General features: G+C 34.5%; 1 protein-coding gene across 1 annotated transcript in view; it reads right to left on the minus strand.

The window, feature by feature from the left end:
• The window catches only part of LOC134846088 (uncharacterized), a 322,069-nt gene that overhangs the window by 11,504 nt on the left and 295,238 nt on the right, over window positions 1-15,327 (minus strand). Inside the window, exons 2-5 of the mRNA XM_063863296.1 lie at window positions 3,222-3,442; window positions 2,492-2,897; window positions 1,119-1,698; window positions 371-583 (exon numbers count right to left, since the gene is read on the minus strand). Of these exons, the coding sequence (XP_063719366.1) occupies window positions 371-583; window positions 1,119-1,698; window positions 2,492-2,897; window positions 3,222-3,436 (1,414 nt within the window). The 5' untranslated portion in view covers window positions 3,437-3,442. The remainder of the gene's footprint in view (window positions 1-370; window positions 584-1,118; window positions 1,699-2,491; window positions 2,898-3,221; window positions 3,443-15,327) is intronic.

Genomic DNA, 15,327 nt, shown 5'->3' on the forward strand with positions numbered 1-15,327 from the left:
TTTCAAGGACAAACTAAGATAGGCACTTTGTATAAAAAAATGATTTAAAAAATCGAGAAAACTGGATCAATAAGTAAGTCGATCAAAATTTTTTCTAACCTTCAAACTTTTGCTGTTCGATAGTGGAGTTTGCACTACTTTTAACAAAAGAAATGAACTGAACTCAAAAAGTAATCAGAAATCAAAAGTAAATTTGAGGGTGAACAAGTTTTAATTTTCCTGAAAAAAAACCATCACAACTTATATAAGTTTTCTCTACATTTATAGACTCATTGAAACACGTTAAAAATTTTTGCTCTCCTTTCCTTTTAACTTTTCACGACTCCATTCTTAATTATATCAATAAATAGAGAAACATTTTAAATCTCACCGAAGAATCCGGCGGTGAACCATATGATTTTGTACATGGAGCTGCAGATGAGGAAGGAGGTGAGGGAGAGCACGATGAAGTTGGAGATTGATACGAAGAGCCAGTGGCCACAGAGCCATGCAAAAGAGAATTCCTCATCCCCCTTCTCACCGACCGTGGAGAGGTAGTCTTTCAGGGACTCCACCATGTGCAGAGTCAGACGCAGGAAGATCCCTGAAAACAAAAACATATATTTACCAAAAAAAAAACTAGACACTTCGTAATTAGTTGAACGTTTAAACACGCAAATATAGATATTGATATCTTGCTAATTGAATATTGAACTCATAACAATTCAAGCTTTCTGAGACATTTTACTGTTTTCAGAGAACATTTTCTGATTTTCCTAGTTTGATAATTAATCAGTCAGAGTAATCTAGGCCAGAGCTAGAATCTTTGCGAAATTGCGAATAACCGAAATTTTTCACTCTGAACAAACCTGTTTCCGGATTTCTACCATAATCAACTACCCAAAACTACTTTAAAGGTTGGCGCCAAAAAAGCTTTTAGAAATCTTTTAGGGGGTCAGAATCTCGTTAAGCAGTAAGTGTTAGGAAAGGAGGACCGTTTAGATCGTGAGTAAGTGAAATTACCTAAGGAGTAGACTCGTCCTTTTAATGTCACAAAATCTAGATATAGCTCAGCCTACAATATCAAATGCTTTAACGTTATTAATTTATTCAATACCTTTGAACTTGAAGGTACTTACAGGCTAAGAAAATAATCGTGACTAGGAATGAGTAGACAAACTCAAACCCTAGCATGCTTCCAACGCCCACGGTTCCAATCAAAGTGACAAAAAACAAACCAACTCCGGTCAGCGCCATCATTGCAAAGTTATCCGCGCCACAGGGCTTCAAAATCATCACGACAGGGAGCACCAAACTGAGAAGAAGCGCCAAAACAATCCACTTCATGTCATCTGTGATGGCTACTTTGGCACCATCTGAGAGTGATAGACTGTGGTAGCACATGAACTTCCAATACGTATCGTTTTCGGACCTGCCTTTGTTAACTTCCTCTTCAAACTCCAGACACTTAGCCTCCACTTCGAGAATCCATTTGTGACTCATTTCACTTTCTTCTGGTGTGTCGTATCGAAGATGCCAAGCGTAGCGTAAAGCTTCTATATCTTCGCTGTGGTCTCCCACGTATTGACAAGAGATATCAACCTTGGTACGAGATTTCTGCAATTTAGTTTTACACCCTACGCTTTCGAAAAACTCCGGTTTGCTCGAGCCCAAAATCTCAGCAGTTGAGACAACTATTGTATCGAGTCCCAGGATAGTCTAAACATGGAATCAACTCTAACCACAAACTGACAAACATGAAAAAATACCAATGAACTCAACGAAACCAAAAAATGAATAACTTTTTTCAAGCACTTTTCAACTTCGAGCATTTTCCAATCATTTCAATTTAAAAAAAATACATCACATTAAAGCTCTACGAACTAAAAGACACTGTTTTTAAATAAAACTAATTAATTTTGGGTCAAAGGTTTTTTTCATTCTGCTATGAAATCTGCAATTAAATTACAAGTTCAAAACAAAAAATACCATTTTTTGCTATCTTTGAGCTAGCGTTATTCGAGAGCTTAATTCACCGTAGCCACAAAACTAGATGTTAAGAAACTACTAAATTATTGCTTTTGGATATTTGATGTATGGCGCTTTACACTTTTTTAAATGATGCACATAAAAAGTTTATAAATGTGTCATCGAAATCCTGAAACAAAAAACTTTACTTCAAAAATGCAACTAGTTCCAAACACAGTCAACAAACAGTTCAAATGTTCAAATATTTTCGGGTAAAAAATGCATGATTTATAAATTTTTCAGTCATGATTGAAGCTGCGATGAACAATTCGAAAGAAATTTCTGAGTCTCAAATAATCTGCCAGAATGTTTTTATTGCTTTTCAGGCTAATTCACAAGATTCGTTCGAATAACTTTTATCTTCTTCACCGCAGATATTATGTAATCGCGCAACTGTGCGAACAAAAAATGAACTAACCGACTATAATGGTTTTAATTGAGTATCTGATTAACTTGAAAACTATTAGATTGGTCTCGCGCTAACCTTTTGAGAAGGAAAAGTGAGACGATAAGGTTTGGGACCAGACCCTTGCTCTTTCATTAAAATTTGATACAGGGAATTTGAGTTATCCCCTCTGTAATCCGGCTTGAAAACTTCCGACATATTCATCCGGTAGCACTGATCATAATTAAGAGCGTAATGTTTAGCACACAATTCTGGAAACGTCTTGTTGTCCTCGGAGACAAAATCTTCAACAAGGCTGAAAAATTTGTTCATAGTGTCCAGTCCCTGGAGTTTGGGGTCATCTAGATTGCCACCGATTGGTTGACCGACCCCATTTCTGGGGTACATTACTACGCTGAAGTACATGCCTAAGCCAGACATGATCCATTGTGGTTGGTAGTTGCTCGTACTGTTTTCGTAGAATACGTTTTTGTATTTCTCATACCTAAAAAGTGTTGAATTTCTAGTAAGACTTCAATTAACCTCTACTCAATTTCTGTGCAATTAAAACTATGTGACTTGCGACACAGGTATCTTTTTACGATACGCATCACAAGACCCTAGCTGTTTGGTTGATCATACTCAAGATTTTTTTAGACGAATCGGCGTTTTTTGGGACTTAAGGTTTGCTGGGCTAATATTCTAAGCAAAAAAATGCGTAAGCTTTTTAAGGGGTCAGAACCTGTGAACTGCTAATGTCGATAATTTTTTAACAGCTAGCATATACGCCAATCAAACCAAAATTAACGATTTTTAGAACTAAGTTCACCTTTGATAATATACTGAGTCGACTGGCGCCATCACTTCATTCGCATCTTCATTCATCTTGAAACTGGTCACTATCCCTAGCACACCCACGAGTAGAAACAGTACGATTGTTATCACTAGAATCCACAGTGCCATTGGGTCCATTTTTTCGGCCAGTTTGGCACACATGCAATGTTGTGCCTTGATGGCACTGCGATACCTGCTTCCCAATGACATAACTTAATCTGAAATTGAATAACAGATTAGTTAGCTATAGAGATAATTGTTTGAAAGTTGCAACCAAATGATGACAGTTAATTGGGTAACTTCAAGTGAGAGGGCTCCCAAAATATCATATTAATTTGGGTTTCGTAAAAATAGAGGGCTCCCAACAAACAGAGGCTCGAAAACAGAAAATGGGACGCCAAAAAATAGATATGTTGCTGAAAAAACCATCAATAGGTTTCGATAAGAGTTTGAAAAGAAAAGGTTGGCGATTTTAGATTCTTGTGAAGCAGACAATTCAGTTAAAATAAATGGTCGTACGAAAACTCTACTAAGTTTAAATTGAGACAAATCAGTCAACTTTGATTACCGAGAAATTGATTCGAGATAGCTTGAGGTATGTTTTAAAATCATTCCTAATGAAAAACGTTTTAAAGCAACACGATTGAAAAAGTATGAATACTTGCTGGTAACAATAGCTACGAGATAGCATCAAGATACTTATCTTAAGCCATGCAACTGCGTGACATGGGAACACATCGAGAGAGAATGAATGATGTCAAAAGTTGGAAGAAAAATGTACTTTCGTTGTATGATAAACGAGAGATAAATTTTCATATTAGACAAAACTCTAGAAAATCCATTGATACGAGGAACGCGAAAAATTAAATAAGACAAACTCAGTTGAAGCTTATTGGATTCGCGGTACTTTGGAACTACTGATTGATTGACCAAATTCAGAGTAAACTTGTCTCACACGCCCGATTCGTCTTATTTGTGTTTCAAACTATACTTTTGACATTACTGGCGCCAGTCAGTTTATCTAATATTGAAGGCTTTGGATGTCTTACAAACTTGAGTGTACACACTAATGCAGTGCCAGTCAAATATATCATACTTTACTTATCTAGGTTTTTAAAATCTCATAAAAACCCATAAAATAGCAAATCCAAATAAACAATCGCAATCTATTCGATAGAAAATTAAATGAAAGTCATTAAATCGGGGAAAACACTTTTAAAATCAAATAGATCACATCAACAAACGTTTCCAAGTTTTTGTCTGAAGTGAACTTCAACTTCAGAGCACGTCCAACAACAGAACCGCAGGCATGAAAGCAGCATTCAAAAACATTGATCGAGCAGCAAGTAAGCCGACAGCACAAGCCGACATAAAATGATGAAAATCTTACTTCACTGACCCGTTAAAATATAACCCAAAACCATTAAGGCCGAATAAAAGTTTTCAGCGAAAAAAAAAGAATAACATAGACAACAGACAGTTGGAAAAGAGTCAATGAAGGCAACTAAAGAGAAAAAACTGATTTTCAAATTTCCCAGAAAAAATAGATGGCCTTCATGCTATTTGAATTTCTAGATCAATTGATGATCGACACTTTTTTCATTTAAAAAAAACAATATGAGAAAACTGGACCAATAGGTAAATTGTTTGTTTCGCTAAGAAATCTGACAATTAAATTCAACTTTCGAAATTAGAAGTTGATAACGTTTTTTGGAACCTTTACATGTTCGCTGTTCGATAGCGTAGTTTGTCTTCTTTTTAACATAGGAAATGGACTGAACTTTAAAAAATCAAAGACAAACGGTGAAAAGTCTTTTTGATCCTGAACAAATTTTGGGACTTTTCCTGAAAAAAATCATCGCGACCATTTTAGAATCTAAAAAAAGAAACAATTAGAATCTCAAAAAGATACAATACCAGGTCAAAATGATTAAATTTACAAATTAGATCCAAGAACCAAGAGCGCTTTCAATTACAATAAAAATAGCTTAAGCTCAAAAAACGTAGGAAATGTAGCAACTAAGCCAAGAAATTATAAGTGGTGGATAATTTGTTTGGAGAATTGTTTGATTTAGGGTTTTTTTTAAGAAAAACAGAGCTTGTCCGAATTTGAGCCCAGGCCCTAAGCCGTCTTTAAGTTTTGGTAACAACTAGTTAAATTTGAATTTTCAAAAAAATGAGCATGTCAGCTGCAGATGAATGCTGCACAAATGATAGCTGTATTAGTCTCTGATTTCGTGAAATTAGTTAAAAACCTAAGAAGTCTATTTCTAACCGATTTCTAAAATAAATTCCTCTCGATTTGTGATAATACTCAATAACAATTCTTGATAAGAAAAAATCAGCGAAAGACTTCTTAAAACTCTTCATCAAGATTTTGACGACGGATGGTTTTTTCACACCGAAGCCTAGATACCTCTTGGAACTACGACAAATTCGCAAAAAAAAACAAGCATTATTAAAATTAATGCTATTAGAACACTGTGGAAGTCAGGGTTTCAAAAAAACTTGTGCGGAATGGTGGTAAGATCTACGCGTTTTCAGTAACGGCATTGCCTTGAAACTCAAGCAATTGGGCTTTTTTGGAAACAGTCACCAGGAAAGCTTGCCCTAAATTCATAAACAACTCTAATTTTTGCCTTCCGGTAGTTCCACGCCCGAGATCAAGTTCCTCCCCATTTTCAATCGTCAGAACAAAAATTTATTTTCGATAGAAAAGGATATGTAGTCTTTTTCAATGTGAACAATCGAACCTGACTAATTCTGCAATCAGCATTTCCATCATTTTTAATCATAATCAATTTAAGGTTCATCATTGTAAAGTTTTCAATTAAACGGAACCAACATTGCTGCAATTGACATTAACATTTGTCACAATGAAACCCCAAATATCGACCCCTTCCTAGTTAAATTTCATATTTAGTCAATTGATTCATCTCTCACTATAAATACCAAAAGTAATTCCCTTTGATTCATTCAATCTTTGGTGCTCCTAGTAATTGAATATCAATTCCTTCTAAATTTCATTTGAAACTTCAAGTGCATTTTCTTTACCTTTCGCATCAAGTTGCAAAAAATGAAGCCGTAAACTACGTTAATTAGACCGTTACAGAAGTTCGCAAGCAAAATCATCTTTGTCAAAAAATAAATTGAGTACAATGGTTTTTTGCTAAAGGGTTGCGATAAAAAAATCTACATCTGTAGTGAAATGATGTAATTTTCACAAAAATTGGCTATCCATTTTTTGCAACTTTTTTCGTTTCACAATTTACTCACGATATGTCATTTGAAGAGCAGTCATCTCACCAATCTAGTTCACAGCAGATGATGTTGCCGGATGCAGAGATGTCTGGCACCAGCAGCGAGGTGGTCCCAGGTATGTTCTACAGACACCAGAGTGCATACAAGACTGAGAAGGCGGACGCCATGGGTAGAAACTCACGAGTTGAGGCTGTGAGTACCACTTCTTTGAATGATATTTCACAAAAACGCATATATATGCTTTTTTTATTAAATGCAAGCTACTTTTGAGCTTTGCAGAGACCTTAGCTTCAAAAACGATTTCAACTAGACAAAAATCCCTGTTCTTTGAATATGAAAAAAAAAATAATGTAATGTGCAGTTGAAAATTACAACCAAAAAAAGCAGCCTTCTAGACCTGCACCAGAAACTTTTTCATGCAATTTTTAGCCTATTTTATCTAAAACTCGAATGAACAAGAAACGAAACATGTTAACTAATTCCTTATATGCTAGCGGTCTGACAACGTCATTTTACGTTTTTGTTCTGATAATTGTTGAACGAATAATTGTTTTAAATCAGTAACTACTTTTTTAGACTCGCTTTGAGAAGCGCGACGAGGCTGGTCGACAGCTGGAAACTGTAAGTATACAATTTTATTTCACTCACGAAATGTAAATTTCATTTGAATTGGTTCAAAAATATTAATTTTTAGACTCACCGAGAATTCGTCGCAGCAGAAAAATAAATTATCAAAGTTTTAAATTTAACCAAATTGCTTAATTGAATTTAAATAACTCCTGAGTAAAATTCTTTAATTTGAGAAAGATAATGTCTGAGTGATAAATAGAAAACTGGGAAAAGGATTATAATAAGACCGTCACATGGTAGAAGGAGTTTATATTAGTTTGAAACATTCGATCGAAGTTCTCTTTTCTTATAAATCGAGGCTTTATAGCGTCCTTTCATGATCAAACTTGGCATTTGAAACCAACCCTACATTCAAAACAGGCAATCAGTATCCTGGTATTAAGACCAAAAATCGAACCTCGAAATAAAACTTACCATATCAGCACGTCTTAAGCTCGGAACAGTAACGGCTCATTGAGCAAACAGCGACATCAAAACCAATTGATCACCTGCGGCCAAATGGCTGTTAAAAGATCTATATACCGTTGTGGTCTACATCAAACGCCCCCAACATGTGCCCGCAATCTAGATTAGATGCAGTTTACTCGCCGATAAAAGTGACCATTTCAGTCTGTTTCCCCCCGAGTCAAAGCAGGTTAATTAGTTCAAAATTAGACCGTTTATCAGTGATATACAGCCTCGTAATTGTTCAAAAACGAACAGAATCTTTCAGTCAAATATTTCAACATGCCAGAAGATAAAAGTTTCACCATTCCAAAACTATGACCTCCACAAATACAACTTGAATAAAAAGGTCAATGTCACGTGTTTACTGCGTACTCGCAACCCTGTTTGGTTAGCAATCTTCCAAGCTCATATTTGGTAAGGATACAACGAATTCTTTTAAGGCGCATGCATATACTACTATTATAGATAGCGTGCGCACGGCAAATAAACGAAAGGTATCATCATCTTGAAACTCTCCAAAGCTCTCATTATCTGAACTGAACAAAGTCACAACCACGAAACTACTTCAAATGATACTAGCAGAAAATGCCTCAGAACTCAATATAAAATAAGATATAAATACAAACAGAGGCGAAATAGATCTTCGCATCACTTGCGATACAAAAAAAACAAAGTACAACTTAGAGATACTTGAACATACATCCAGATAAAATGGAAAATCAATCAAAAATTGCACAAAAAAACATGTTCAACACTCTTCATTTTCAAGTTTGACAAAGTTCACCTTCAAGTTTTTCAGCGTTCAAAAATTTTTTTAGCGTTCAACCCTCTGTAATGAAAAATCAAATAAGCGAAAAAAACGAAACTAACCCGACAAAAAATTAAGCAAAAGCGTTCGTTACGGAAAAGTAATTCACGAAAAAAACGCGTGGTACCCGTTTGCATCACACGGAAAAAAGGAAAACGAATAAAAGTCGAAAAAAATAAGACTACTAAGAAGTTATTAAGTCACCCTAGCCCTCAAAACACAGATACGCACAAAAAAAAGTTTTTTCGTCCATCGTAAGGCTCAATATGCAGCCATTGAACCGATATAATATATGCCGAAACTTATAAAGCCGATAAAAAATCAAAATAGCCAAAAAAAATCGCTGTCATGAAAAACTTGAAATATAATTTCGACTAAGATTTTTAGTATTTTGTGCGAGCCAGAGGTGAAAATAAACATTATGTTTCCCTGAATACTACTTGAAATTAGGCCACTAAGCCAATATAAAATAAGCGGAAGCCTATAAAGCCGAAAAAAAACAACAAATCGAGTTGGAAAAATCAAAACCAACATAAAAAGCAAATTTTGAAAAGGACAGATATTTAAAACAACATACTCAACGACGCTTAATATTTGCAACCAAGAATAGGAGAGAAGTGGGATTTCCAAAGAGGTGAAGGAATCCAGAAGTGAGTCCTGTGGACAAAATTGTTTACGGAAATAGAAAGTCTATCGCTTGCAATACTCGTCTGATTGCAATAGAAAGTCTATCGATTGCAATACCCTTGCTTATCGCTTATCGCAAAGAAATAAGCATCAAAACAAAACTTACAAAGCGGTAACCAAGCCGAATATTCTCTAGCTAGTAAAAATTTGAGCCGAAAAGATTCCCACTAAAATATTCAACTAAAACTTTTTTGCTCCTCAATAAACTAAAAAAAGAGACTTCTAAACCAATATTTCATAATCCGAAAGAATAGAAAAAATGGCAACCACCATTAAAAACAAATCTCGAACAGAACATGCACTTTAATTGCAGAGCCTGCTGAAAAATTATGTTCGTTGGCAAAGTTGTTTAAGTTAAAAAAATCTAGTATCCGATTGCAACACCCTAGCTTATCGCAATCTATTGAATGAATTTAAAAAGTGATCAATAAAGGCATAAAATTTTGTTTCAGATCATCTTAAGCAAAAATATTGGAATTTCTATCAGCCGCAAAAATTTGAAGATCAAACCCTTCTGCAAATGTTATCGAACTTGGGGAAAAGAAAATTTATTTCTCAGATTTTCTAAAATTTTGAGTTTCAAATTTAAAACATCACCCTAACCTAACCCTATCACCGGAAACTTTTAGGATGAAAATTTCGATTACTTTTGATTTTTTTTTGAAATCCACAGTTCAAATAAGAAATAAAATATGCCTGACAGCTTATAAACCGGTCCCCGTAATTTGATTTTGCAAATGAATTATCAGTGAATTTAAAAAAATCCAAAGGCACGCCGAATTAATGAAGTTACACGACCTAAGCAGGTGACAAGCTATTTTCATTAACATTTAGCTTCTTTCATTAACATTTAAAAACAAAGAAACTCTTAACTTTCGATGAATCACGCAATCAGACGAGAACGAAATCGTCAAGCACACTTAATCAAGAAGCAGAAAAAAAATAAATTCCGTCAGAGTAAAAAATTATCCGATTTGATAATAGTTGATAATCACAAGCGTAACAAAAGACGTGAAAAAGTTGAAAGATGAACCAGAAGTCTCTCATTTCCAGAAAAAACTGCATACGAAGAAGAGAAAGCTGCTGCACTTAAATTGCAAAAACCTAGCTAGATAACTTTTTGTGGTAATCTAAGAACTGAAAATAATTTTAAATGGAAATGTAAGCAAACAAGAATTTTCATGAGACGCAAAAACTTTATCGAATGTCAAAAATTTATCGGTAATTTAATAAACGTAGAGAATAGCTGCCAATAAAAAACAAATTGAACTGAACATACAATAAAAATTTTCAAAGCAGGAAATGAAAGCTAAAGAAGTAATTAAATAAATGAAATAATCAACCATTGGAAACAAAATCATTTGAAGACAAGAACAACGGCGGAACAAAATTGATTCGATGGCTCCGAGATTTAAAGAAAACACTTTCAACAAAATGAAAGATCAAACTAAATTTTCAAAATTGTTTCAGATTTTAAAATTAGTCTCACTATAAAGATTCACTAAAAGCTGAAAACAGAGAACTGCTATAAAAAAACTTCAAAGTAGTGCCTTAATTAGCATATTGCAATAAAAGAATCTCATTAAACCTACGCAGATGTTTAGGGGCAAGCATATCATTACCATTGGTAAGAAAAAATGGATGTTATGAAGTCGGCGGATTTTTTAAATCTCTCGATCAGATAACAATTTTTTTTAAATAATATTTATTACAAGCCTTCACTTCTTGTTCGCATTGAGAATCGACCGAGTGGTCAAGAATAAACAAACCATGAGCCATTAAAGTAGATTCTATTTTTGGCAACTAGTGGGAAAATGGCGTGACATGACTAACGTCAGAACCAACGCCAACCAATGAGATGGTCCAAATTGAAACACCAGCTAGCACTTATGATTAAGTCATAAGTGAAGTCAAATATTGGTAAATATAAAAGAATAAACGCGTTATAAACACATGCCAGCATTATATTCATTTGATTTAGAAGAGGTAATAGCAGAGAAGTGAAAAAGCTCCATTTACACATGACTCAATCTTACAACACAAATGACAAAAGAAAAGTACAATAATGCCAAATCGAATACAATTGTTATACCTATAATTACCTTTTGGCACCATTTTGCACAGGAAGAGTAAAAAATCATGCATTGTTGTAACAAAAACATAGATTTCATACTATTTCAGTCGACTGTCTTCACTAGAGAAATTAAAATAGAAACTTAAAGGAAAATACATAACAGCTAAGATAAAATTTGCGAAACAAAAACTCACGAGAAAAAGTCACCAATTTTGTAGGTTTGTCACAAACTTCATTTAAGATATTCCATAAGTCTAGAAATCACCACAAAATGACTAAGATAGTATCTTAGTTTTTGCATTGCTAAGTTTATTTTCTTGTTCAACAATAAGCTTGTTCTTCAGCTCTTGCTTGAACTTCTCTCATCGAATTGCGGCTGTAAACACACTTTTTACACACAAGGGAAGTGGAGCTAAGCTTCGCACCACTTCCGATAGCACACAAACCTAACATTGCAAGATAACAAACAAAATAAAAGGAAACCTACCAAGTTGAAAAAAAATCTGAAAAATTTGAACTACAAAAATAAGCACTATCAGTAATGATGTTCAATTTCAAAAAAACCATGCCCATAGCCGTGAACAGAAATATTTATCGAGCGGTAACTAGGCCAAATTTTTTACGCTCCACCTCTGGAAACACACAAAAAGTTGAAAAATTATTTTTTCGTTCTAACGGAGCAAAATTAGCCCACTGAACCAAAAAAACCGAAACTTTTGAGTCCAAATAAATTTCAAACTGAAAAAAAAATAAAAGAAACTGCAAAACTCAGATTTAGTAAATTTACAATTTGCAGAAAAACTCAAAGGCGCTTTCAAATACAATGAAACTTGGTGCAACGCAAGAAAAATCCATGGTGTAGTAAGTAAGCCGAAAACACATTAGCAGACGTACAATAGGCCAACAATTTTTTTAAAACAGTTTTCCCTTTCGAGAAAAAGTCCTGGCCACACTCCAGCCCAGTACAAAAACATTATATTCCGCAATTCAGCGTGTTTGCTTTTAGCTGCTAACCGAAGTATTCGTCAAACTACGAATACTGGAAGATTCTGGAGATTGGTTAAAGATTTCACCTGGTTGGTCAAACTATAACTGAGGCTTCGCTAGGGTCCACTAAGAGCGGGACAGTTGTTTTCCTACAGGAACGAAACTAACGGAAGGGAATAGTTTTGCTACGGAGAAACAAGCGTTCTAGCGGGCAGTTTTAATTTAGAACGGAGCAACGAGAAAAAACCTGAAGTACACGTCGGTCCGTTGGTAAGTTGAGCCATTTCGTGACTTCGCTGAGGTTCTCCCAAAGGTCGTCAATGTAGATGTTTGGTTTCGATGGACTATTAAAGTGGTGGTGTATGTCATGTGGATTAGCTGAACAGCTTGGGCATTTCTTTTCGATGGTCCAATCTTATTTGGGCAGATAGCTGTTTAATTGTGAGCTATTTCCACAGCGAAGTTGAGTAAGAGTACATCGTGAAACTCTGAGAAGGATGGTCCCTTCCAAAGATTTCAAAATTAGTCCCCAATCAAGAAACATCTTTCATTATGTAGCTTGACAGTGCGGTTTGTCTTTACCGCGACTTTGTATTGATTAGGTGTCATCTGGCTCTTTAAATTATTTTTTTTTGACTTTGCCATAAAATTCAATGATCAATGTTGCCTTGAAATGTCTAGACATTGGGTTATGCTTTATTGATGTCAGCTGGTTGGAAAATGCTTTTTTTTAAAATCAACGTCTTCCTTCACCGGGAGTATTTTGAGTTTCACGAGGAAGATGTTTAAATGAAGCCTTTTTTGTGCAGCCAGTTACAGTTTTAAGGCTGCTTTTCTGAAAAAATGAGGTGTGGCCTCCTACGCCGATAAGTTTCCCAAAATATGTTTTCTCGGTTGATTTTTAAAATATATAATCGGGAGGGTAGTTTTGAAGATAATTCCAAAACTTTCAGAAAAAAAAACAAACTGAAAAAAATGGCCACTTCGAGGCCAAAACTTTTTTATTCTGTAAAAATGGGAGGCAGCGGCTTACGCAGAAGGAATTGCCGCTACCTATTCTTTCCATTAAAACCTCAGTTTGAGATTTTGTGGGAGCAGCCACTGAGAAAAGCAAAACATCACAAGGGTAAAGAAAGGAGCCAAACATCCCCCTGTTGAAATTTTTTAACTTGAAAGTGGAGGAAGGTAAAAGAATATATAGTCAAGGGAAATATGCAGAAATACATGTTATCAGCGTGTTTCTCCAATGGTATCATTTTTTTTTATAAATCAGTGAATACTCGACGAGAAAAAAATTCGGTGAAAAGCTAAAAAATTTTCCAAAACGTCTAAAATAAGCCCATTCCATTTCATAATATCTGATTTTTTGGAACAGTATTTTTTGCCCTCGAGACTACGCAAAAGAAGTTGACTAAGACAATATGACATATAATAAACAATATAATATACTTTCATTAAAAAAAACAATTATTGACGGAAACGGACTACATGAAGGTAATTTTACTTAAAATTTCGAAAAATCGCGCATGTTTTGAAATTTACCATTCATACAAAAATGGCCATCCTGTGAGCAAAATGATTTACGGGAAAAAAGTCTTGTATCCGCTTGCAATAACGTTGCTTATCGCAGCGGTAATCAGCCAAAAATAACAATAAATATCGAAAAACTTTTCAAATATTTTTTGTTTTGCTATTTATTGTTTCCATGATTTTGCATTTATTTAAGATAACTGTAGTCGATTATGATGAATTATTCAAACTTTTTTTCCTAATTAAACGTTACAGATTTGAAAAAAAAAATTTTATGCAAATGTTCGAAACTTTGTTCTGCTTTGCTTGCACAGTCTATCTGTTTATCATCAGTTTACTTTTTAAAAAGTCGACAAAAAACATTGCATCTCAAAGAACGCCAAGGTTATTTCTCAATTGCATGGCCTGTAATACAAATGTCGTGGCATCGAATCCCGCTGGCGTCGTGGCGTCGTGCCATCCGCTACCTCAAGGTGGAACCAGCTATGATGATATGGATGATATTCCACCAGGACCCTTCATCCACCGTTTTTAAACAAAATTTAAAAAGGTTCATTTTTTGTGCATGCAATTAACACGAACTTTCGGGCTCCAGAGCTTGCATCAGATTTGCTATAACGTTTGCTGTCTTCTCCAAAATAATTATCAAATCTTGACAGTCGGTCTTTCATGGAAGCACGACAATGTCAATTAATTGAGGTTTCATGATGTTTTACTTTTTCAGTCTGATCAATTTTGAAAAGCACTTTCTGTATATTTTTTGAACTTGAAATAAATTTGCTTAATTTTGCCTTTTTTCCATGTATCTAGCAAAAATAAATCATCAGAGAAACGATAGATACTAATTCAATTTCCTTCAAAAAATTGGTAGCCTTTGCTTCTTCAAACAAAATGAAATATCTATTTTTCTTTAATCCCACGCAAGAAGAAAACATTTTTTCATGATAATCAATAAATCATAACCATAAGAAAAGTTTCTGATGTTTTCTAACAAAATGTATCCCTGGTGAATATTAAATGGAGGTATGGATCAATTCTACTTCTCGTATATATCACAAGTGTAATAATGTTGTTACAGGAGTACTACTTCCACGATAATACGGACGGGCTAATATGACCAAAAATCAATTTCAACCAAGAGTGCGCCGCATAATTAATACCATATGATATCTCTTTTGACCAATTAATTGACTATTCAAAAATTTGATTGGTCATTTAAGTAGACTAAAACATTTTTTCTTTCTCTCAAATCTGACGAAACTAATTAGACGAGTAAAAAATGAATCTGTCGAAAGTTCAAAATCTCTAAAATCTGAATTAGTTTTAATGGCCTCTAGAATAAATCTGTTTCTGTAGATTTTTCAATTCAGTTCATAAGCAGGAGGGTTAAGCTCAAAATGAAAATTTATTAATTTAGCACCAAAGTTATTACCAAAATACAGAAAATATGATTGATGTATGCCCATAACCAGACAGACATAAAAAAATTAATATTCTAAACTCTAACATCAATTTAGAATGTTCCAGACAATTCAAATAAGCTTTATCTGAAAAGAAAGCTCAGAACCAAGGGTAAAATCACAGCAAAAAGAGAGGGAAAACTACTATGCATAGAAGAAGATACTAAATATTGAGTGCAATTACAAACAGAACAAATTTGATTTTGATCCAAATTGA

The sequence above is a fragment of the Symsagittifera roscoffensis genome, chromosome 5 (genome assembly GCF_963678635.1).
Source record: "Symsagittifera roscoffensis chromosome 5, txSymRosc1.1, whole genome shotgun sequence".
NCBI classification, from domain to species: Eukaryota; Metazoa; Xenacoelomorpha; order Acoela; family Convolutidae; genus Symsagittifera; species Symsagittifera roscoffensis.